The sequence below is a fragment of the Passer domesticus genome, chromosome 20 (genome assembly GCF_036417665.1).
Source record: "Passer domesticus isolate bPasDom1 chromosome 20, bPasDom1.hap1, whole genome shotgun sequence".
NCBI classification, from domain to species: Eukaryota; Metazoa; Chordata; class Aves; order Passeriformes; family Passeridae; genus Passer; species Passer domesticus.
This window is the reverse complement of record NC_087493.1, coordinates 10753146-10777168: the sequence shown is the minus strand read 5'-3', so window position 1 is coordinate 10777168 and position 24023 is coordinate 10753146. Positions and strand designations below refer to the sequence as shown.

Genomic DNA, 24023 nt, shown 5'->3' with positions numbered 1-24023 from the left:
CTGGGACTACAGTAGCTAAAGAACAGTATTGGGCACGGCTATCCATGGAGTCTGTTTTCTTATCCCTTAACTCTAACTTCCACTAGATAGATAAGAGTGTCACTGACACGTTAAGCACCAGGACTCTCCGTGGTCACTGAGGCACAGGATTGCTACCATAGCTATAAGCAGAAGAAATCTGAATGCAAGGGCAACAAAAAGGAAATCTGAATGAGCTGGGAGTTACGCACCCCTGGATGTGCACAAACAACTGCATTTGCAATGTCTGAGAACAGTCTGAATGCATGTGAATCACTAAAACTCTCCTTTGGAAGGAGAAAAACTCCATTAACTGCAATAAGCTTTATCTGACAAGCCCTATTCATTCAAAGCTGCAGACAGATTAAATCTCTGTCACTGGTATCCCTTAACTTATTGCAAAGGTGGAATCCGTGACTTGCTCACAGGGCTCTGATGGAGATTTTGAAAGATAAGACTCCTTGTGAGCCACAGAGGTATTGCTCTCATTAGCTACTGCCAGCCAGCTACTAATTAGCTGCTGATTGAACAGTTGAGACAGTTCACACAATTTTCAAAGGTTACAACCACCCATTTGTCCAGCCCATCCTCAGCTTCCAAATGAGATGCCTGCAAGATACACTGTGAAAACACTTTACACAGCCTCAGGGTATTCAGCAAGGTATTTAATATAATTTGTTATTTCCACCTCTATCTCCTCATCCACACACTCAAGTCAAGTTTCTAGTTTGTGAGCTGAATGGTGCCAAGATAAAAACATGGATGGGGGCTTAGGAGGTGTCCTAAAGGGCTACAGACTAGTAATGTTGAGATGCCTCCACTTTCCCACTTGACTCCGCTGCCTTGCTGTAATTCCTGCTCCTGAATTCCCAGAACACAGGGCAGGGGAAGCCATGGTTAAGAGCTGGCAAAGGGTGAGGCAGCTGCCCCGTCTTCCTCTCAAGAAGGATTTATTTTCAGCACAATAAAATCCTCCCTCTTCCACAGGAATTTCAGCACTGCAGATCCTTGCCCCCTCCTTGCTACTGTGCAGTAGCTGTAGTCTGGACTCCAGCCTGTAGCTGGAGTCTACCCTCAGTCTGCCTCTTCTTTTTTGACTCCTCTGTGTTTTGCATCCAGCTGTAGTGGAGCCCAGCCCTGAAGGGATGGAAGCATTGGCAGAAAGTTAATAGAGGCACAATGGATTTTAATTCCCTTTTTTTCATCAAGGTGTTGTTGCTTTTTCCAGCAGGTCCTTCCTTTCCCAAGGATAGATACTGCTGTTGCTCCTCCAGAGTAACACTGCAGCTCCACTAGTAAATTAAACATGTCCAGGAACTTAGGCCAATTGGCATGGAACTGTTTGTGCTTATAGAAGTAAACTATTTCTGTATCAAGCATGGTGAGGCTGGATGCAGACTGTATTGGGAAGGGTCCCAGAAAATGCCAGCTGTCCAGTTATGCCTTTAAATCAGTTTAGGAGATGAGTTCTTGGCACAGGTCAAAAGCTTGACAAGAAATTTGCTAATGATTTATCAGTATAAGTGATTGGCTTCCCCTGTCTGCAGATGTTCCCTGGCACGAGGCAGTGTTCTAGGAAAGGCAGCGTGAAATGGACTTTTCTCCACTAGGACAAGAGATAACAGACTTAAACTGAAAAAAGAATTATGTATTAGACATTAGAGAGAAATTCTTCCCTGTGAGGGTGGGCAGGCCCTGGCACAGGCTGCTCAGAGAAGCTGTGGCTGCCCCTGGATCCCTGGAAGTGTGTAAGGCCAAGTTGGAGGGGGCTTAGAGCAGCCTGGGGTAGTGGAAGCTGTCCCTGTCCTCTTTCAGGAGCTGTCAGCTGTGATTTGCTAGATCAAGACAACCAGATTTGTGAGGAGTAATGACAGTCCACCAAAACAACTAAGACATTGAAATGTCTTTTTATATTGAAAGTTTTTCTAGTAGTTTGCAATGCAATTATGTGGTAGTTAGAAACACTCAGAGTAATGACTTTTCCCTCTATCATGCTTAGAGTGAACAGATATTATGCTGCCTGCCCATACCTTTTGTCGTCCTGCTTTGTTGAAGGTTATAGGGAAGTGATGATGACTTCAGCATCACTCAATCACACAGTGTCAAATAAGATAAATCTGGACACATGAATTCAGCTTTTCATTCCAGCTATTTAATTATCCTGTTACTTTGTTCTGATATTGAAACCATCATAATTTAAATCTCACTCCATAATGAAATATATCTAGCTATAGATTGTTGGAATTTAATCAGTCCTTGAGTTCATCAGAGAGTTGAATGTTTCCTACAAGACGCGAGGCTGAAGTGCTCCCAAGCTATTAGTTAAGCTGTCTCTAAATTATCACCTGCTTTTGAAAGAAATAGGACTTCCCATTCCTGGTGAGATGCTGGCATTGCAGGAGCATGTTTACAGCACTAACTACTGAGAAGGCACGATTTCTGTCATATGATACATCTTTGGGACTATGACTCTCCTTGCTACTCAGGTGGACAGAGCATGCCAGAACACCATTAATATACTTCTAATTCTCCACTCAACCCTCAATTTTCTGAATTAACTCAAATGTAAGACCACGTTCTTCAATACACATAGTACTGCCCCAGCTGCACTTCTCAAAAGTTACCTGCTATTGAGTAGGACCAGAGCTAGACCAGGAATAAATATACTGAAGAATTTCAGTTTTGTTAACATATCTTGTCAAGATCATCCCCACTACCTTGGATCCTGGATCTTGTGAAGCAAATACTGCAGCACTGCAAACTTTTGCTGTGCTAGCTCAGCAGGATGTTATTTCCCTCTGTGCTTGTACATGGAAAGAGACTTGAGATGGACAAGGAAAAGGGTTCAGGTATATATCACCCTGCAAATGGTGAGCAAAGAGCAGCAGACATTAATATCAGAGAGAACACATAAGAAGAAATTGAATTCTCCAGCCATCCCCTGCTGAGTTTCCATTAAGTCCTGGCAGCAGTGGGAATCAGTGACTTCTTTTCTCAGCTGTTGCTGTAACCTAAAAAGAGCCCTGAAAGGCTCCCCTGAAGGTCATATTGAGAAGACAGGTCAGTGCTGCACTAGATGTGTGTCTTATGGAAAAGGCAGCAGGACAGTTTCTTTTCTGACATACATTTTATCGTATTTTAGAGGAGCTCAGTACATAGGCATTTTCCTCAGCTTTCCTGGTAGAGCATAGATAATTGTATTCTTCTCTCTGTACACTGAAAATTACCTAAATTTGTCATTATGCCTCAGTGCATATAAAAATCATCAGGTTTAAATTGTTACTACTCTCTCTAAATCGATTTCACTCAATGTGTAGAAATTGTGTGAGGCTCCATAAACTAAACAAAAATTCTTCATCATTATGTATTTTGATTTTTTTGCAGTCTTTGGACAATATAAAACAATCACATCAGGAAAAAACTACCTATAATTTGAATTTTAGAATACAATTCAGTAAAAACATAATAAAAACATTCAGAATATTTGAAAATACAGAAAACCACTGTAACTCAATTTGTAATGATAGAGGGTGTCACCTGAGTTTAGGACTGTGAAATATACTGGCAAAGAGTATGTTGCTCATGCAAGTTGCAAAGCAGTAAGAATTAGATGTGAATATCCATATATACTTAAATTTAGATATTGTAGGACTGTTGCATATCATAGTTGTGGATGTTATATCCAAAAGTACACAATACTGTATTTTTTCCTGAAGTAAAATTGGGAATTTTACATATTGAGTATATCTTTCCTTCACCTTCACTGCAATAACTTCAGAAATTCCTTCACAATTTTTTTCTCAAAGAATACATATAGATCTATTCTGCTATATTGCTGTGGAAAGCTATATAGCAGAATAACATATAATATATAGCTACATAACACTGGTGACAGTTATGTCCTCCTGGGAACATTGACCAAACACACTTGGCCTTTGACTAAATAAAACTTGAGTGATTTGCAGCTAGAGAAAATGTCATCTGACTACTGGAGGACATTAGGGAGCAAGGAAGGAATTCTTTCTCACAGCCTGACTCACATGTGAGAAGCTACCTTAGGTCCCAGCCTGACAGCACTGCATAAGACAGGCTTGCTACATGCCACTGAGAGCAGGATTTAACAGAAAGGCAGCAGAAGAGAAGACCTCAAGGATAATGGTCAGAACCCCATCAAACCCAGCCTCCAGTAGTGGCACATTTGTTACTTCTCTGGGAATCCCATCCCCATGTCTCACCATGTTCATCATAAACTATTTCTGCCTTATATCTATCGGAAATCTACATTTTTTCAGCTTAAAACCAGTGCTTCTTGTGCTTTAAATTCCTTGCTCCATCTTTCTTAGAAACCCCCTTTAAGTATTGAAAGGCCTCTGAAGGCGTCCTTGAACCTTTCTCATCTCCAGGCTGAACAACCCTAACAACTGGACATGGCAATTAATGCTGCGATTTAGTGAGAGTGGTGGTGCTGTTTGGTCAGAGATTGGATTCTGTGATCTTGGAGGCTTTTTCCAACCATAATGATTCTATGATTCTGTGAAGCATCTCAGCTTTTTTTCATAGGAGGGGTGTTCCAGTTCTTGTCCCTTCTTTGGAACCACTCTAGCTGGTCCAGAACTTTCAGAACTAGTGGTAACTTCTTCAAGTGAGAGGAGCCAATATAGAGAAAGGAAAATTTGGGCCTTCTGTGGAAGAAATGACGTCATTACCTGGGATCTAGAGAAAGTTGAGGTACTCAAAGATGTTTTTGCCTCTGTGTTTATCAGCAAATGCTTAAGCCACATCATCCAATTTGCAGAAGGCAAAGTCAGGAACTGGGAGAATGAAGAACCACCCACTGTAGGAGAAGATCAGGTTTGAGACCATTTAAGGAACTTAGAGGTGCACAAGTCCATGGGACCTGATAAGATCCATCCACAGGTCCTGAGGGAACTGGCAGAGGAAATGGCTAAGCCACTATCCATTATATTTAAGAAGTCGTGGCTCTCTGGTGAAGTTGCTGTAAAAGGGGAAGCAAAGCCGGAGGTGTTTAATATCTCTTTAGCCAACAGGAGCAGTGGGTTCAGGGGCATCCTCAGCAAGTTTGCCAACGACACCAAACCTCATGTTCTTTGTTGAAAGGGGATGGGTATTCAAATGGCATAGATTTCTACAAGCCCAAATTTTTACCTCAAAATTTCTTTTATTTATGGTATAGATTGGCAGGTCAAACTTGGAAAAAAGATATAAGAAACAACTGAGGTCCTGTCCTGGATATGGATACTTTCTGATTAATTAAAAGATCATCAAGAAAAGAAAGAAACATCTATTGTTGATCTGCACTGATCTACATAGCAGAAATCACAGCATATCTTATGATACTTGCCTTAGCACAAATTCATGCACAGGCTTATTATTCTTTCTCGGAGAATCTCCCACTTCTTTTGCAATTTTAAGTGTAAAGATTGGTGTATCTGCACTAATGTAGGTATGCTCCTCTTCAAGTATCAGAAGTGACCTCACGTCTCTCTCTGAGACTTATCTCAGTAGTTCAGGTACACCCCAGCCTCTTATTTCTGTGACAAAATCTTTGTCCCTTATACTATCTTGCCCTGTCTATGACTTCCAGGCACCAGCACTGCCACACTATCACAGAGATTGTTCCTCAGCTTTCAGAATCTTACCAGCACATCCGCCAAATGCTTTTTGTAATACTTACTTCCCCCTTAGTGGCTTGCCTAATGTATTCCTCTTAGGCATTTCTTAAAAGATTCACACCATCACAAGGGAAAGATAAAAGCTGACATTCCCATTGTACAGCTGGGGTAGCTGCAGCACACACATACCAAGCAATCCATCTCAGGTCGTGTAGTGAGTCGGTGGGAAAGCCAGCAATAGAATCCATAAGTCCTGAATCCAAGTTCTTTAAGTGCTTCGACTAGTCCAGATTCCCTCCTTAACACCCCTGTCACATTATTTATAGGAGATGTATTCATATAGCCACTAAGACATCAAAATTTTCTAATTATATCTAGTCATGTCAAATGACAATTATGCCCTTAGTTCAGTTTGCCAGACAATGCTTAGCCAAAGAGGGTTTGCCAAAATATTTTTGACCGAAGAAAGAGGAGGCATCTGTAGCATCTGCAGGCGAGATCGTATAAAATGTCCCTGCAACACGTCTGCCCTGGCTCCACAGAAAGCTCCAAGGTAAGAGATGGGGTCTGCAGGCTGCCAGGAAGGGATGGCAGCCTAATGTGCCACCACATTCCTGCTGCCTCCGGTGCTCCTGTGCAGGAGGGGACTCCATTACAAATCTGTTTTCAAGGCACCTGCATGTTTTCACTCTTCATTTTTGTGCAGCACAATTTGGGAACTGCCATTTCTGTTTTACAGCACTGACCAGCTGCCAGCCCACAAGCCACACATCTGGTGTCAGGAGAGGTAAGAAGCTGATTTACTAATTCTTAGGGACAGAGACAGATCCTTTTGGGTGGTGTGTGTGCATGGTTGAGTGAATGCTGACTGCTTCACTGTATATTCTTAAGTCCACTGTAGTCACAGTATAAGGTAGTGGGGTGCTGAAAATTGGTATGGTTTTCAGGTGAATTATTGGATCATAAAACAGTCCAGGCTGTAAGGGATCTCATAAGGTCATCTGGTCCACTCATTAAGGAGCTGTCTTTGAAGTCTCTGACTACTCATGGCAGGCCAGAAAATCCCCATGGGGACTTTCTTCTCTTCTGCTTAACTGACTTAACAGGGAGAGGGGTGTACTGCCTTCCCATCATTGCTGTTGTAGCTGAAATTCAGCAAAATTCAGCATTTTGTTTCAGAATATGTAATAAGATATTTTGTCTGAAATTTGTCATGGGATCACTAAAGCAGTAAGAGCTGTAATATAAGAAACTAAGCTCTGATTGTCACCTCTCTAAAAGGCAATGCTGCCCTTTGTTCCCTGCTCTGCTTGTTCTTTACCTCACAAGAAATGGAAGACTCAGCACCCCTCCTCTGGAAGCCACTAGCCATTCCTCCAGAAACAAACAAAGAATTACCATGTTATGTTTTCTCATTTTAGTAAAAGTAAACACAAGATTAAATGATATGTAAATATCAGGTACCTAACTCTATACAGAAAGAGATATTTAAATGTTTTCCTAAGCTGCCCAGTGTCTGTTTTTTGGTGGCTTTTTTCCCCCTCAGGGCAGGGGAAAGAAAAATATATTTCAAATAAATTAATTCAGGCATTAAAATTCCTTCTTTTTATATACTTCATTAAAGCTTTAAATCATTGAAGTTAGTTTTTCTCTAAAATTCAACTAATTTTTAAAAAACAAAAGAAATTACTAGAAAAGGAGCTCAGTGTGGTTTGAACAGCATTAATCTTTTAACAGTCAACTTGCAATTTATGCCTGGATTCAAGCAGTTTATAAAATTAGAGAAACTTGTATTATTAATACAATTATAAAAAATTTCTAAATACTGAAACTGAGCCATTAAGAAGCCAGAGTTTTCAGTTCAGACAGTGGAGTATGAGCATTCTGATCTTTGTGAAAAGCTATCAAATGTGAGAAAAGAGAATTAAAATAATTCCAGATTAATTTGAAGAGTACTTAAGCAGTTGAAAGGATTTTTGAGGTTCTTAATTCCATAGGACAATGCCTAAATAGTATCTAAAGATATTTATATGTGATTTCAGTAAAGGCCAAATAATCTCCCAAAATATAATTTTGATGTTTTCCATAAATATTGAATTGCACCAATGTAAAAATTCCTTCCAAAAGACTACCGGCAGTATTAATATAGTTTCTTTTTTCTCCACAACTTCTCTTTCCTTCCCCTAACAAGTGCTTACTTTCTGGCAAATTTGAGCAACATATCTACTCTTCCACAGTGTTCACTGCTGACAAGCCCCTCCATAAAGTGCAGCCATGTCTTCGGACGCTGAGATGGCCATCTTTGGGGAGGCGGCTCCTTACCTCCGAAAGTCAGAGAAGGAGAGAATTGAGGCCCAGAACAAACCTTTTGATGCCAAGTCATCCGTCTTCGTGGTACATGCAAAGGAATCCTTTGTGAAAGGGACAATCACGAGCAGGGAATCGGGCAAAGTCACTGTCAAGACTGAAGGGGGAGAGGTGAGTCAAAAACAAGGCTGAAGGAAAACATATAATCCCTGGACTTTGGATTCTTAGCTGCCATCTGTATCCTTCTTCCTCTGATAGACCCTGACCGTGAAGGATGACCAGATCTTCTCCATGAACCCTCCCAAGTATGACAAAATCGAGGACATGGCCATGATGACCCACCTGCACGAACCCGCTGTGCTGTACAACCTCAAAGAGCGTTACGCAGCCTGGATGATCTACGTAAGTGGCAGCAGCAGCTTCCTCTGGGCAGCCCCAGGAGCTGCTGGGCCAGGCTCAGGGGAAGCCAAGGTGCTGTGTCCCTTCCTTGCAGACCTACTCGGGTCTCTTCTGCGTCACTGTCAACCCCTACAAGTGGCTGCCGGTGTACAACCCCGAGGTGGTGTTGGCCTACCGAGGCAAGAAGCGCCAGGAGGCCCCTCCACATATCTTCTCCATCTCTGACAACGCCTATCAGTTCATGCTGACTGGTGAGTGTCTCAGAGACATTGGACCATTAAATTCTCTGAAGGGATACCCTATCTCAGCAAAGTGAAGAGGGTTTTTGAAAGCTTTCTTGGACCTGACACACACATCTCTTGGAGTTTACTATCTTCATAGCATTATTTCTGCTGTTTTAACTGAAAGGCACCTCTGTACTCAGTGATGTGCTTTGGAAAGGTTTTCTTGTTTATGTAAAGCTGATGTCAGGCAAAACATTAGACTTACCTGACCACGTTTCATTTTTCTCTGTTGTTGACTGAGCTTTAAGTACTGTGTTTCTGCCTTGTTCACAGATCGGGAGAACCAGTCCATCCTGATCACGTACGTACACCCCCTGCGCGGGTCCCTGCAGGGCTGCCCGGTGCCAGGGCACCTCCTGCCTGACCACACACCCTCTGCTTCTCTCTTGGCTTTGGCAGCGGAGAATCCGGGGCCGGGAAGACTGTGAACACCAAGCGTGTCATCCAGTACTTTGCAACAATTGCAGCCAGTGGAGAGAAGAAAAAGGAAGAACAAACATCAGGCAAAATGCAGGTAGAGTAGTAGATATGTGTTGGGATCAATGTTTTCCTTTGTTCCTGACGTGATATTTGGAAAGGAAACTAGCAATAATTATCACCCTGCAGGGAACGCTTGAGGATCAAATCATCAGCGCCAACCCCCTGCTGGAGGCCTTTGGAAACGCCAAGACCGTGAGGAACGACAACTCCTCACGCTTTGTGAGTTGCTTAACAAAATAATTCGTGCAACATAGTAAACAGGAGTTTATGCCAGTCATTCTTTTCTGTAGTTCAGCCATCATGTTTCCAAGAGTAAAACTGGATTTTCTTACCATGGCTTTGCCACTTATCCTAAAGATCATTCTCCAGATTTCACAACAGACAAATTAATTCTGTTTTACATTAAAATGCAAATAAAAATACTATGTCATGTGGTGTTTTTCCTAGAACATACTGTAATGTTAAAAAATAGCTCTGTTTATTTTTACTTACATTTCTATTAATTTTATAAGAGACAGACAAAATTTCAGGAAAAACAGGAATGAGGCAAGGAGCGATAAGAAAGAAAGAAAGAAAGAAAGAAAGAAAGAAAGAAAGAAAGAAAGAAAGAAAGAAAGAAAGAGAAAGAAACTTCTAATTGAATAATATATTTGCTATATTTCAGATTTAATTAATCAGAACTAAAGTTGTCATTAGATCACAATTCAGATTTAAGCAGCTCAACTATTTAAATTGATATTTCTTAATCATTAAGGAAACTGCTCTCTGTGTGGAGGATATAGTTAGACTAATTTGTTGAATGAATTTAACACATTCTTTCTCATTTGTACACTCAGCATTTTTAAAATACAGTTTTGCTGTATTATTTTCATGCTCAAAAACGAAAAAAGATAAATTTATGTTAGAGGTGGAAATATGGAGATTTTAAGAAAATGTCTCTAAGTAGAAAACTTATGCCAACTTCTTCATTTAATATATACGTTCTATGTTGTGAATCTTAAAACACTTATTCCTTTAAAGGGCAAATTCATCAGAATTCATTTCGGTGCCACAGGAAAACTGGCTTCTGCAGATATTGAAACATGTAAGACACTTCACAGCAGTTCACAATTCATCCATTCCCCCCTCTATCCATACAACATATTTTCACCCCACCATCTATACTGCCTTCCCTGATTTCTTCCCATCACCTCTTCTTTTTTTTTTTTTTTTCCTTTTGCTGTTTCTTCTTGTTTCTAACTAAATTTCCCCTCCAGATCTGCTGGAGAAGTCCAGAGTCACTTTCCAGCTCAAGGCGGAAAGGAGCTACCACATCTTTTATCAGATCATGTCCAACAAGAAGCCAGAGCTAATTGGTAGGAAGAATTACTAACTTGGAGGAAGATTGCTGAATATCTGCTCACACTATTACTTGCTTGACTAAACTAAGCTTACATGACCCATCTTATTTTCAGACATGCTCCTTATTACCACCAACCCCTATGACTACCAATTTGTGAGTCAAGGCGAGATCACTGTTGCCAGCATTAACGACCAGGAGGAGCTGATGGCTACAGATGTAAGTAGCAATTCAGAGTACTGTAACTATTGTCATCTCCCAGGCAAAACTGTTCATTTTATTGTTCCTTTTTCAGAGTGCCATTGACATCCTGGGCTTCAGTGCTGATGAGAAAACAGCCATCTACAAGCTGACAGGGGCTGTCATGCACTATGGGAACCTGAAGTTCAAGCAGAAGCAACGAGAGGAGCAGGCAGAGCCTGATGGCACCGAAGGTATCAGCAAAATCTATGGCTGACAATAGAACTGGCAATAATAAACCAGTATTTGGAAGATGGAGTAGAAATGTGTTTAGGTGAGAAGGTATATAGGTATGAAACTCCCATCCAAAATGCATTCTTTCTTCATTTACTGCTCATTATTATCTGCACTACCAATTGCATATATGTCCAAAACTCTCACCTGAGCTACCATTCGGAATTAGCGTAACTTGCTCAGTGTGCTTAGACCCACTGAGAAAGAAAATATTTTTTTAAAAAAAATTTTTTCTGCTTGATAGTTCAAGAAAATAAAGGCATTATATTCCGTTATAGAACTTCTACTTCATGAATCACTTTTTATGGCAAAGCTACTCATGAATTCCAGGAATAATTTTTAATAAATACATTGTTTCTACATGTTTCTGTGAAGATTCTTAAAGACACAAATAACCTTTAGATGTACTGGTCTGTAAAACATTCAATGCAAAGATGATTTCAATTGAATAATAATGTCATGGTTGCCCTGAGAGCTAGTAAGAAAAATTCGATCACAAGAACATTAAATATTGCAGCTGTTTTGGGAAGGGTTCATCACTCAAAGTGCTGCATGCTTGGTAGCCCTAATTTTTCTATGTCCTTGTCCTTTTATTTAGTTGCTGACAAGGCTGCCTACCTGATGGGTCTGAACTCAGCAGACCTGCTCAAGGCCCTCTGCTACCCCCGAGTCAAGGTGGGGAATGAATACGTCACCAAGGGCCAAACTGTGCAGCAGGTAACAACAGCCACATGGTGACTGGGAACCTCTGACTTGATTTACTCTCTCCCTTGGGGTACTATTTTCCTTCTGCTCCATTCTCCTTTGGTTTAGGTATACAATTCAGTGGGTGCCCTGGCAAAGGCTGTCTATGAGAAGATGTTCCTGTGGATGGTTGTTCGCATCAACGAACAGCTGGACACCAAGCAGCCCAGGCAGTACTTCATTGGTGTGCTGGACATTGCTGGCTTTGAGATCTTTGATGTAAGGATTCCAGGGTTAACAGCTGCTCTTGAAGGGAAGGATTCTTAGATCACAGGACTTGCAAGTAATATTCCTCTGAAAGTTTAACACACTAGTAATTTGCAATTTTATGCAGAAAAAAACCCAGTAATTTTCTTTTCTACAAGAAAACAAAATCCTCAAAAGCTCCATCAGTACAAGCACAGAGTCATGTTGTTTGTGCAGAAGCAGCAAATAGAATTTTATACATTGTAATATTACAACAGTTTGAGCTTAATGTTAAGGATTAAATAAGCCAAAAGAATTCCAATAAATTCGTAAAAGAGCTTCTGGAGCAGAGCTAGGAGATGCATTGGCAAATATATAATGAGTTAAAGATGTTCAAAATGTTGAAAGAACCAAGAAACAAATAGTTAGGTGTCTAATCAGAGATATCAAGGGTTTTCAATTTGGAGACAAAAGCATGCACTCACGTTGTTTGCTGAATAAAAAAATGCCAAAGTATTTGATTAATCTTAGGAGAGTCACCAAAAAAATCTACTCTGAAAAAAATCCCTCTTTTTCATTATGTAGCTATTTCTTTCTGGAGCTGTATATGGGTTCTTCTGTTATGGTGTGGTAATGATAATACAGCTGTATTCTAACTGGGGAGATTTATAAAGGGTGGTGGAGAATGATGAAGAACTGGGCATATTAATGAGGGCTGGTTGTTGTGGTTTTTTTCCACTGAGCAGTTCAACAGCCTGGAGCAGCTGTGCATCAACTTCACCAATGAGAAACTGCAACAGTTCTTCAACCACCACATGTTCGTGCTGGAGCAGGAGGAGTACAAGAAGGAGGGGATTGAATGGACATTCATTGATTTTGGGATGGACCTGGCTGCCTGTATTGAGCTCATTGAGAAGGTATGTTTTTAATTCAAGATGTCTTCCATTTTCAAGAACCCATTGTTTTAAATTTTCAACGGTTGGATTCTTGTACTCGGTTTTAATTGTGGAAATACGACTTGACCTATACTGTTGCTAATTAGGCAATAGAGATATTACAACGTCCACCGAAAATTATAGAAGGAATTCTCACACATTCTCTGCATGAAAGCTATCTCCATTTGCTTGGCTAAGGGATATTACCTTCAAAAACACAGGGCAGTTTCCAAAGTATAATTAAAACATTTTCTTAAGGTTCTGAAATAAACTTATCTGGAAATAGATAACTGTATGTTTATTTGTACAGTTATCTGTAATGGTTCTGTATGGTACACAGCAAACCAAATACAGTGCCTGACCTCTGAGAGGAAGAAACAGAGATTTCTTGTAGTTCCTTATAATTTAGGGCACTGATTGAAAATTCAAAAACACAAGTAAATATGCCATGGACACATTTGTGAAAAACACTTTAAAATATATTCTTTCTCCTCATGAATTTTAACATGGTCTTTGACATAGAAAACATTCCAAATCACAATGCCAAAGTGTAATTCAAGCCGGTGAATCTTTTAAACTCACTTTTTAGAAATAAATTTTCTACATGGCAAAGTTTGTTTTTCAGCTTTGTGTCTTTTACTACTTTATTCCCTTTGAGACCAAGCCATAATCATATATTCTACAGGCATTCTCTCTTGTTTTTTGAACTATCTTCCAGCCCATGGGCATTTTCTCCATCCTGGAAGAGGAGTGCATGTTCCCCAAGGCAACTGACACCTCTTTCAAGAACAAGCTCTATGACCAGCACCTGGGCAAGTCCAGCAACTTCCAGAAGCCCAAGCCTGGCAAAGGCAAGGCTGAGGCCCACTTCTCCCTGGTGCACTATGCTGGCACAGTGGACTACAACATCACTGGGTGGCTGGAGAAGAACAAGGACCCTCTGAATGAAACTGTCATTGGGCTGTACCAGAAATCATCTGTGAAGACATTGGCTTTACTTTTTGCTTCTTATGGTGGAGCAGAAGCAGGTTATTTTTCTAAATTTTCTTTTTCAACAATTGGGATATGTAAATATACAATAAAACAATTATATGGTTATATTGAAAAACTTTTTTTTTTTTTTTTAATTTTAAGAGGCTAGTGGTGGTGGTGGTGGCGGCAAGAAGGGAGGCAAGAAGAAGGGTTCTTCTTTCCAGACTGTCTCAGCTCTTTTCCGGGTAAAGTATGGATTAATTTTCTACAGAGTGACATGAACATAATGTCAAAAATGAGCTAAATACACTCAGGTTTATATTCTGGCAATGGTTTTCTAAAGAAGTGATACTAAGTATGAAGTGCATTTCATAGTGATTTTGTGTTCAAATTTAGGATTCAGTCATCATTTGGCTCTCTGAATTTCTTATAAAAGTTCACTCCAATTTTTTGTAAAAAATATTTTTCAGAATCTGTCATGTTATATAAATACCAATATTTATCCCAAAAAGGTTTGTGTTAAAATATTTATAGAGTAGTGTTTTTCTTCTTCCAAAATAACGTGGAAAATTTTCTACATTTCTTTAAAATGGAATACTTTTCAATAAAAAGTATATAAAAGGCTTCATTAAATCTAAACATTGAATTTGAAAGCTTCCTCTATTATTTATTATATTAGTTCCTTGGCATCTAGGTACAAAGTATGCAAAAGTAAATTTCTTTTATCTGAACTACTATGCATGATCCCACAGGAGAATCTCAACAAGCTGATGACCAACCTGCGGAGCACTCACCCCCATTTTGTGCGCTGCATCATCCCCAACGAGACTAAAACACCTGGTAAGAACCCCAAGCAGAAAGATCTTTGCTCTGAAACATCCATTCCCCTCTGCTCTGCAAGCTGTGCCCCTCATTTGTGCTCTGCATTGCCAGGTGCCATGGAGCACGAGCTGGTGCTGCACCAGCTGCGCTGTAACGGCGTGCTGGAAGGGATCAGGATCTGCAGGAAAGGCTTCCCCAGCAGAGTCCTCTATGCTGACTTCAAACAAAGGTGAGAGCTCTGCTCTTGTCAGCATCATCAAAAGCAATGTTTGGGGCCATGGGTCCATTTAAGCTGTGTTCAAATTTAAAAAAAAAAAAGAGCTGGTGGGGTTTCGTGGCTAGTGTGTGTTGCTCAGAAAAAAATAACCATATCTTCTGATTCCACAGATACAAGGTGCTTAATGCAAGTGCCATCCCTGAGGGACAGTTCATCGATAGCAAGAAGGCTTCTGAGAAGCTTCTTAGTTCAATTGATGTGGACCACACCCAGTACAAATTTGGACACACCAAGGTACCAACACCCCCATTCGCTGCTTGCCTGGACTTTGTTCTCTCTACCTGACAGTGATGTGCTGCAACATTGCCTCTCTCAAGGTGTTCTTCAAAGCTGGGCTGATAGGGATCCTGGAGGAGATGAGGGATGAGAAGCTGGCACAGCTCATCACCCGCACCCAGGCCAGGTGCAGGGGCTTCCTGATGAGGGTGGAGTACCAGAGAATGGTAGAGCGCAGGTACACCTTGCTCTTCTTCAGTTAAAGTCATTTTGCTCATGGGAAAGTGTTAACACTCACCAGACTGAGAATATTCATTGCATTTTTTAATTATGCCTCAGGGAGTCCATCTTCTGCATCCAGTACAACATTCGTGCATTCATGAATGTGAAGCACTGGCCATGGATGAAGCTGTTCTTCAAGATCAAGCCCTTGCTGAAGAGTGCAGAGTCTGAGAAGGAGATGGCCAACATGAAGGAAGAGTTTGAGAAAACCAAGGAAGAGCTTGCGAAGTCTGAGGCAAAGCGGAAGGAGCTTGAGGAGAAAATGGCCTCTCTAATGAAGGAGAAAAATGACCTGCAGCTCCAAGTGCAGGCTGTAAGTAGCATTTTTCTATACTTTTATAAGTAAATAAGATCTAACTCTTCTTTCCTCACAGAGAACTCTCAAATTTCATACTAAGGTTTCTAAAATACTTTAAGCCTAATACCATATAACTAAAAGTAAAATTAACGCCAAATTCTTTCTCCGCTTAATCTTACTGTTGTAAGCTGGAGTTTAAAAAGTATGAGTTTTTAGTCTTCATACCTACATGTGTCAGTTCATAAAGCCATATGAGAGACATTATGTGAGACATAAGCCTTACTGTAATCACTGTAGTGTATCTAGTGGAGCAGAGACAGTAGCTTGACTGGTCTACTACTCTGCCTTAGCTCAGTTGTCAAAATGAAGAGCTGGTTGCCATTTCTTACAGCAGATCTCACCTCACCTCCTGCACCTACTACTCCCAGAAAACACAGATTACCATTACAACTTAGAGCACAAGCATCATCTCCACCTCTGTCTCAAATGTCTTTTGGCCTCCCAGAGGCAAAAAAAACAATTTGGCAATGCCCTTGAGTAGAAATGTCTGTTTTAGGGAATGATCAATCTTATTCTATTGTCCACTGACACCACTGGCTGAGTATAAACCTACTAATGGGAGTTTCAAATATTTCCTTGGAGGTAGAGTTATTGACATTTCTCAACACTTCCACATAAATTTGAATTTAGTACATAATAAGACATAATCACTTTCTAAAGGAGAAAAGGAAAACATCAGTTAAATCTCAGTGACTTTCTGATATACCCAAAATAAATATATTGAAATGAAATGTAGCTAAATAGAGCTGTATTAAAGATGCAAAAGGTAGAACAAATAAACTAACTAAAGGCTTTTTCTAGATCTGTAGTTTCCAATGCAATAGCACAGTGTGTTTTTCCCCAAAAGTAATTCTGAAAGTCTTGCCAATTCACATGGGTTCCTTCAGTACTAAAATATATTTCTTGTATTTTCCTAACAGGAAGCAGATGCTTTGGCTGATGCTGAGGAAAGGTGTGACCAGCTCATCAAAACCAAAATCCAACTGGAAGCCAAAGTCAAGGAGGTGACTGAAAGGGCTGAGGATGAAGAAGAAATTAATGCTGAACTGACAGCCAAAAAGAGGAAATTGGAGGATGAATGTTCAGAGCTGAAGAAAGATATTGATGACCTTGAGCTAACACTGGCCAAGGTGGAGAAGGAAAAACATGCCACTGAAAACAAGGTACACATTGGCAGTTACATAAAGGCTCAGGAAATTACACAGTCTTGGAGTAAGAGGCAACTTACCAAAAGACATGCTGACTTTGTAAAATCTTGAGCTGGGCTTCTCTGAGCATCCAAGAGATGAATGAAACACAAAACCAGTGAACATGTTTTCTTTCAAATTTTAAAACATGCTTACATTTGTAGGTGAAAAACCTCACCGAGGAGATGGCAGCCTTGGACGAGACCATTGCCAAGCTGACAAAAGAGAAGAAAGCCCTCCAAGAGGCACATCAGCAGACTCTGGATGACCTGCAGGCAGAGGAAGACAAAGTCAATACTCTGACCAAAGCCAAGACCAAGCTGGAACAGCAAGTGGATGATGTAAGCACACAGACATAGAGCAGGAACAGGACAGGTATGGAGTCCAAGCTGGCTGGCAGAGGCCTGATGGTCTTGTTGTGTTCAGCTGGAAGGGTCCCTGGAGCAAGAGAAGAAACTGCGCATGGACCTGGAGAGAGCCAAGAGGAAACTGGAAGGAGACCTGAAGCTGGCCCAGGACAGCATCATGGATTTGGAGAATGATAAGCAGCAGCTGGATGAGAAACTGAAGAAGTAAGTGTGACTCTGGGGCACCTGAGTGCTTGGCTGCAGCACCTGTCTATTTTCTTTGAGCTCTAACATGGTTCACTTGGCCCAAAGGAAAGACTTTGAAATCAGCCAGATCCAGGGCAAGATCGAGGATGAACAGGCTCTGGGCATGCAACTTCAGAAGAAGATCAAGGAGCTGCAGGCAAGTGTCTGTTCCTTCCCCTGCCTTGCTCAGGCTCAGCTCAGGCAGGAGGAGGGCACGGCTATCAAGGGTCCCTGCTGTTCTGCAGGCCCGCATTGAGGAGCTGGAGGAGGAAATTGAGGCAGAGCGAACCTCTCGCGCTAAAGCAGAGAAGCATCGCGCTGACCTGTCCAGGGAGCTGGAGGAGATCAGCGAGCGCCTGGAAGAAGCAGGAGGGGCCACAGCAGCTCAGATTGAGATGAACAAGAAGCGTGAGGCAGAATTCCAGAAGATGCGCCGTGACCTGGAAGAGGCCACGCTGCAGCACGAAGCCACGGCTGCCGCCCTGCGCAAGAAGCACGCGGACAGCACAGCTGAGCTGGGCGAGCAGATCGACAACCTGCAACGCGTGAAGCAGAAGCTGGAGAAGGAGAAGAGTGAGATGAAGATGGAGATTGATGACTTGGCCAGTAACATGGAGTCTGTCTCTAAAGCCAAGGTATGGAAAAATATGAAAAAAACATAAATATAAATAATGTTGAAGTATATCCTTTAAAATTATGGACAGATTATCATCTAATTCTTGTTTCTGCATGGAACATGTTTCTAGCATTCTAACTCCAAGGAACAGTCTATAATGTGCAAGTCTGTTCACTTTTTTCTGGTTAGAATCCTCCTGTTCATAATAAGAATGAATCCATATACTAATCTTCTTTCATTCTCTGTGATCTCCACAGGCCAACCTGGAGAAGATGTGCCGCACTCTGGAAGATCAGCTGAGTGAGATTAAGAGCAAGGAAGAAGAACATCAGCGCATGATCAATGACCTTAATGCTCAAAGAGCTCGTCTGCAGACAGAGTCAGGTTAGAGAGGCTCCCATGTGTTCTGGCAGGACTCCTAAACCAGCTTGTTTCGGTCATAAATGACAATTAGAATATCTTCTTATTTATGTGCTTCCTCAGGTGAATTTTCACGCCAGGTAGATGAGAAAGATGCTCTGATTTCTCAGCTGTCAAGAGGCAAACAGGCTTTCACCCAACAGATTGAGGAACTCAAGAGGCATCTAGAGGAAGAAATTAAGGTTATCCCTGATTTCTTACCAGGGCCACTGACAACACTTGTAACTTCACACTGCCTTGTGGGGACAGGATCTGCTTAGCACAAGCCATCCTGGGGGAAGACTTTTGTTTCTGTAATAAGTTTGATTAATAGATTTTGTCCCCAGGCTTACATCTGTCCTTCATTGCAAACACTCCTCGAGCACTCATGTTTGTAGTGTGAAATTAATTCATTGGAAGAGATTTCATGAAATATTACTGCTCCTTGACACATCCCCACTCTCTATCTAGGCCAAGAACGCCCTGGCCCACGCCCTGCAGTCCGCTCGCCACGACTGTGACTTGCTCCGGGAACAATATGAGGAGGAGCAGGAGGCCAAGGGGGAGCTGCAGCGAGCCCTGTCCAAGGCCAACAGTGAAGTGGCCCAGTGGAGAACCAAATATGAGACGGACGCGATTCAGCGCACGGAGGAGCTCGAGGAGGCCAAGTACGTGGGGAAGCAGGATGGGAAATGGAGGCTCCAGCAGGACTGGAAAAAATGGAGGCTGTTCAACAGAAATTGGAATCTCTGGGAGTGGATTAAGACAAGAATTGGATGAAGGAAAGGATATAGATTTGTAAAAAAAAGGGGAGAGAGGAAGGCAGAGGAAAATGTGTAGAAAGGATGGGAAAATATAGGCTTTAGGACTAGAAGTGCTGAGCCTGGCCTAATAGGTGATAGGACACAGAAAAGGATAGATCCCTACACATTTGTGAAAAGTTCTCAGTTCAAAACCCTTAAAATGATCAACTGTCAACCCTTAAAGTGATCAATTCTGTCTCACAACAGAATAGAACTGAAAACCTTCCAAGCTCTAATGTGCAAATGTGCTTGTCTCCTCCCAGGAAGAAGCTGGCCCAGCGTCTGCAGGATGCAGAGGAACATGTTGAGGCGGTCAATGCCAAATGTGCCTCTCTGGAAAAGACAAAGCAGAGGCTGCAGAATGAAGTGGAGGACCTGATGATTGATGTGGAGAGATCCAATGCTGCCTGTGCTGCTCTGGATAAGAAGCAGAAGAACTTTGACAAGGTCTTTTGGCCTTCAGCACCAGCACCCCTGGCAAGAGCATGGCCCCGTGATGGCCAGAGCCTTAGTCACACCCTGTTTCTCTTCAGATCCTGGCAGAATGGAAGCAGAAGTATGAGGAAACTCAGGCTGAGCTGGAGGCCTCGCAGAAGGAGTCGCGCTCTCTCAGCACGGAGCTGTTCAAGATGAAGAATGCCTATGAGGAGTCCTTGGACCACCTGGAAACAATGAAGCGGGAGAACAAGAACTTGCAGCGTAAGTCCCTGGGCCTCTGCTCCTCCCTGGCCTTTCTTACAAACTTGTCTCTCTGCCACACTTAACAACTCTGGACCTGCAGGGGTAAGATCTTGCCTGGCACCTTGATGCACCAGAGCCTTTCTCCATTCAGCTCTCTGCCTGACCACGGTGCTTTTCTCTCTTCCTTTTAGAGGAGATTTCCGACCTCACGGAGCAGATTGCGGAGGGAGGAAAGGCAATTCATGAGCTGGAGAAAGTGAAGAAGCAGATTGAGCAGGAGAAATCTGAAATCCAGGCTGCTCTGGAGGAAGCTGAGGTACGTGACCAGAACCACTGGCATCTGCAGTAAATAAATGCGAAAATAGGGCTGAAAAGGTCTGGGTTGTCCTCTCTTCTAGCTGGGGAGTGCAACTAAGATTTCTGAAAATATTTTTTATTTTATCAACGTTTGTATCCACTTTTCCAGGCCTCCCTGGAACATGAGGAGGGGAAGATCCTGCGCCTGCAGCTTGAGCTCAACCAAGTGAAGGCTGAGATTGACAGGAAGATAGCAGAGAAAGATGAGGAGATTGACCAGATGAAGAGAAACCACCTCAGAATTGTAGAGTCCATGCAGAGCACCCTGGATGCTGAGATCAGGAGCAGGAATGAAGCCCTGAGGCTGAAGAAGAAGATGGAGGGAGACCTGAATGAAATGGAGATCCAGCTGAGCCATGCCAATCGTGTGGCTGCAGAGGCACAGAAGAACCTGAGAAACACTCAGGGAGTGCTCAAGGTATGTTATACTGAGAATGTGCATTGTGCGTTTTACTTTGTCCAATACTGGCGTTGCTCTAGTCTAGATGCATTCTAGTTCCTTAATAACTCTCTTTAATTGAAGAGCTCAGAGTTGGATGCAATACTCAATGTGAGGCCACGCAAAACAGGAATTCAGCTCCAACTCTGCCTTGGCTTTCATAATCCTACCCTCACACATCCCAGAATATGCATCTCTATATTCTTCTGAAGACTTATTTGGTGCTTGTTCCACCACCAATGCATTTCCTTCTTGCACTTCAGGTTGACCTGAAGGTCCTTGCTCAGCCATGCTGATCTTCTGCCTCTCTTGCCTGATTGCTTTCACATGTGAAATGAGAACTTCTTCACTCCAGAAAAAAATATTCTTAACTCTTTTTTTTTGTTTCTTTATTCCTGAGGGGAGTTTCTCAAGGGGGTTCCATCCAGGAATTCCTTGAAAAACTCAAGTCCACTCTCCTAATATTCAGAGACTTGACTTTACTTTTCAGCTGTCCCAGATTCACATGAATCAACCTCCAACTGACTTTTCTAAGATACTCTGCATAGAGAGGACAATATGTCCACATATAAATATATTCCTATAAATATATATATTATACTACCATAATAATTATGGGAATGGTGGCAATTGCCATTGTGCAACAGTACTGTGTCATCTTATTATTTCTCTTTATTCTTTGCCTTATAATTTCTCTTTATTCTCTACAGGACACCCAGATCCATCTGGATGATGCTCTGAGGACACAGGATGACCTGAAGGAGCAGGTGGCCATGGTGGAGCGCAGAGCAAACCTGCTGCAGGCTGAAATTGAGGAGCTCCGGGCAGCCCTGGAGCAGACGGAGCGGTCGAGGAAATTGGCTGAGCAGGAGCTCCTGGATGCAAGTGAGAGAGTTCAGCTCCTCCACACTCAGGTTAGATTCAAAATCTCATGGGAAATTTTTTTGCTTTACAGATTTTCTTCAGTGTAAATTCCTAAATCAACTCTTGTAATAAAGTATTTTTTCTGAACCAGAATTATTACACTTGTAATGGATTATGGCAAAATGAGTAGGATTGATGAGCAGTTAGAAGAGCTGTTTCAAATTTCAGTAATTCCCTGCTATCTTGCTGTATATAACCTGACAAGATACATCAGGAAAATGCAGATATATAGATATTTAGAGGATAACTTTACATTGAAACAGTAAATTCCTTAAGTAACTTCTCTCTTTTGGGAATAACTGCACAAAATTTTGTTGTTCAACAGAACACCAGCCTGATCAACACCAAGAAGAAGCTGGAAACAGACATTGCCCAGATCCAGAGTGAAATGGAGGATACCATCCAGGAAGCTCGCAATGCTGAGGAGAAGGCCAAGAAGGCCATCACTGATGTGAGTTGGACACTCCTAGCATTGCTGACGATGAATGTACTCTCCTCAAAATATCTCTAGCCCCAAAATGGCTTTGACCCTTTGCTCTGATCAGGCGGCCATGATGGCAGAGGAGCTGAAGAAGGAGCAGGACACCAGTGCCCACCTGGAGAGGATGAAGAAGAACCTGGACCAGACAGTGAAGGACCTGCAGCACCGTCTGGAAGAGGCCGAGCAGCTGGCACTGAAGGGAGGCAAGAAGCAGATCCAGAAGCTGGAGGCCAGGGTGTGTAGGGCTGGGGCTGTGCCTGAGTGAGCGTGGCTCTCCTTGGAGAGCCATTGTCAGGGCAGCTGCAGGGATGGGCTTGTCCTTGCAGGTGCGGGAGCTGGAAGGGGAGGTTGATGCTGAGCAGAAGCGCAGCGCTGAAGCCGTGAAGGGCGTGCGCAAGTACGAGCGCAGGGTGAAGGAACTCACCTACCAGGTAAGGCACGAGCTCTCCTGCTCTCCCAGGGCTTTCTCACAGCTAGTCACATTTTACCCACACCATCCCCAAGTGCAATTGTTAACCTTGTTAATCCCCAAGGGTAATTGGTAATCATCCCCAAGGGCAATTGTTAATTGATCTGCATCATGTGATGCAGAACCCAGAATTGACTCTCCTTCCCATTTGCCAAACCTTTTAGTCTGAGGAAGACAGGAAGAATATTCTCAGGCTGCAGGATCTGGTGGACAAGCTGCAAACGAAAGTGAAATCCTACAAGAGACAAGCTGAGGAGGCTGTAAGTACTGATTGGAGAAAAGGCAAACATTCCATTGGGGCAGGACACACACTGAATGAGGCTGAATACCAGGAGAGAAGTATGAAAGTAACTCCCAAGACACAGCTGTTTTGGCCACGCTGTTTTGGTGAGGCCTTGGTGAGCTCTGGGCACCCTGCAGTCAGGGACACTCATTAAGAGAAGTTCTGCAGCCTGTTTCACAGAGAAGGCCAGAGTAAACAAACCCAGGGGCGACACCCACTGACTGACAAGTTCCTGAATCTCTGCTAATAGCCAGCAGAAGGCTTCCTGGTCTTCCCAAACCAGTAAATTGCACTGACAATTGAGCAGGAATTAGTGGGAGAGTAAGTACAGAAATGATAAATTGAAGAGGTGAAATTTATTCTCAGTTGTGACGTAGTCCTGGTGAAGCTTCTGCCAGTAGGATCCTGAGAAGGGGAGGATGAGGAGCTCTGTGTGAGGCTGTTGTGTGAGGGGTGGGAGGGGGATGGAGATTTGCAGCTCCATAAGGCTGAGTTGCTGCAGGAGTGAAACCCCTGCCTTGGGCTCCTCACCACTCACTATCTTTCCCCCACAGGAGGAGCTGTCCAATGTGAACCTCTCCAAGTTCCGCAAGATCCAGCACGAGCTGGAGGAAGCTGAGGAGCGGGCTGACATTGCAGAGTCACAGGTCAACAAGCTCCGAGCCAAGAGCCGGGAAATTCACGGCAAGAAAATAGGAGAGGAAGAGTAAGCATGTCATGAGACAGCAAAGTGAACTGAGGGCTGCACAAAATGTGTACCCTCTGTCCTTCTTCAAGTGTTCATAGCCTTGTCAATATGTAGAAAATAAAGAGCATAGATTTCTTTGCATGGCCAGCAGAATCTGTGATTTTGGTCATTACAATTCAGTTCTGCAGTTACACAAGTTTGGGGCATTTTCAAATGAAATATTTGTTTCACTTTAAGATTTGCATAACAGTACAGCTTTACTTATCCCATCTCCAGTATTCCTCCACTCTGTCTTACTCCATTACCAAGGAGGGAATAAGACTTATTTAATTTCCATACTGGGAGAGGAACAGGACAAAGGCAGGACAAGCACCTTT

The 24023-nt window shown here is 42.4% G+C and overlaps 1 protein-coding gene across 11 annotated transcripts in view; it reads left to right on the top strand.

Annotated features, from left to right (window-relative positions):
• LOC135284204 (myosin-1B-like) overlaps positions 1–23796 on the top strand; it is a 33972-nt gene extending 10176 nt beyond the window's left edge. For 8 of the 11 annotated variants that reach the window (XM_064395585.1, XM_064395590.1, XM_064395593.1 and 5 more), the window contains 40 exons: positions 5213–6204; positions 6358–6438; positions 7889–8129; positions 8217–8360; positions 8452–8608; positions 8915–8942; positions 9041–9155; positions 9248–9340; positions 10142–10205; positions 10378–10476; positions 10576–10679; positions 10756–10894; positions 11533–11651; positions 11748–11897; positions 12611–12781; positions 13518–13827; positions 13934–14016; positions 14524–14611; positions 14705–14822; positions 14981–15104; positions 15188–15324; positions 15426–15681; positions 16647–16889; positions 17078–17254; positions 17340–17485; positions 17573–17663; positions 17752–18141; positions 18380–18506; positions 18606–18724; positions 18993–19189; positions 19588–19771; positions 19858–20023; positions 20197–20321; positions 20472–20780; positions 21512–21715; positions 22051–22176; positions 22271–22441; positions 22533–22637; positions 22840–22935; positions 23513–23796. In XM_064395585.1, coding sequence (XP_064251655.1) covers positions 7926–8129; positions 8217–8360; positions 8452–8608; positions 8915–8942; positions 9041–9155; positions 9248–9340; positions 10142–10205; positions 10378–10476; positions 10576–10679; positions 10756–10894; positions 11533–11651; positions 11748–11897; positions 12611–12781; positions 13518–13827; positions 13934–14016; positions 14524–14611; positions 14705–14822; positions 14981–15104; positions 15188–15324; positions 15426–15681; positions 16647–16889; positions 17078–17254; positions 17340–17485; positions 17573–17663; positions 17752–18141; positions 18380–18506; positions 18606–18724; positions 18993–19189; positions 19588–19771; positions 19858–20023; positions 20197–20321; positions 20472–20780; positions 21512–21715; positions 22051–22176; positions 22271–22441; positions 22533–22637; positions 22840–22935; positions 23513–23668 — 5835 coding nt within the window. In that variant the 5' untranslated portion in view covers positions 5213–6204; positions 6358–6438; positions 7889–7925 and the 3' untranslated portion in view covers positions 23669–23796. The remainder of the gene's footprint in view (positions 1–5212; positions 6205–6357; positions 6439–7888; positions 8130–8216; positions 8361–8451; positions 8609–8914; positions 8943–9040; positions 9156–9247; positions 9341–10141; positions 10206–10377; positions 10477–10575; positions 10680–10755; positions 10895–11532; positions 11652–11747; positions 11898–12610; positions 12782–13517; positions 13828–13933; positions 14017–14523; positions 14612–14704; positions 14823–14980; positions 15105–15187; positions 15325–15425; positions 15682–16646; positions 16890–17077; positions 17255–17339; positions 17486–17572; positions 17664–17751; positions 18142–18379; positions 18507–18605; positions 18725–18992; positions 19190–19587; positions 19772–19857; positions 20024–20196; positions 20322–20471; positions 20781–21511; positions 21716–22050; positions 22177–22270; positions 22442–22532; positions 22638–22839; positions 22936–23512) is intronic. The other 3 variants (XM_064395596.1, XM_064395595.1, XM_064395588.1) reach the window with 2 other exon arrangements.
• The last annotated feature ends 227 nt before the right edge of the window (positions 23797–24023 follow it).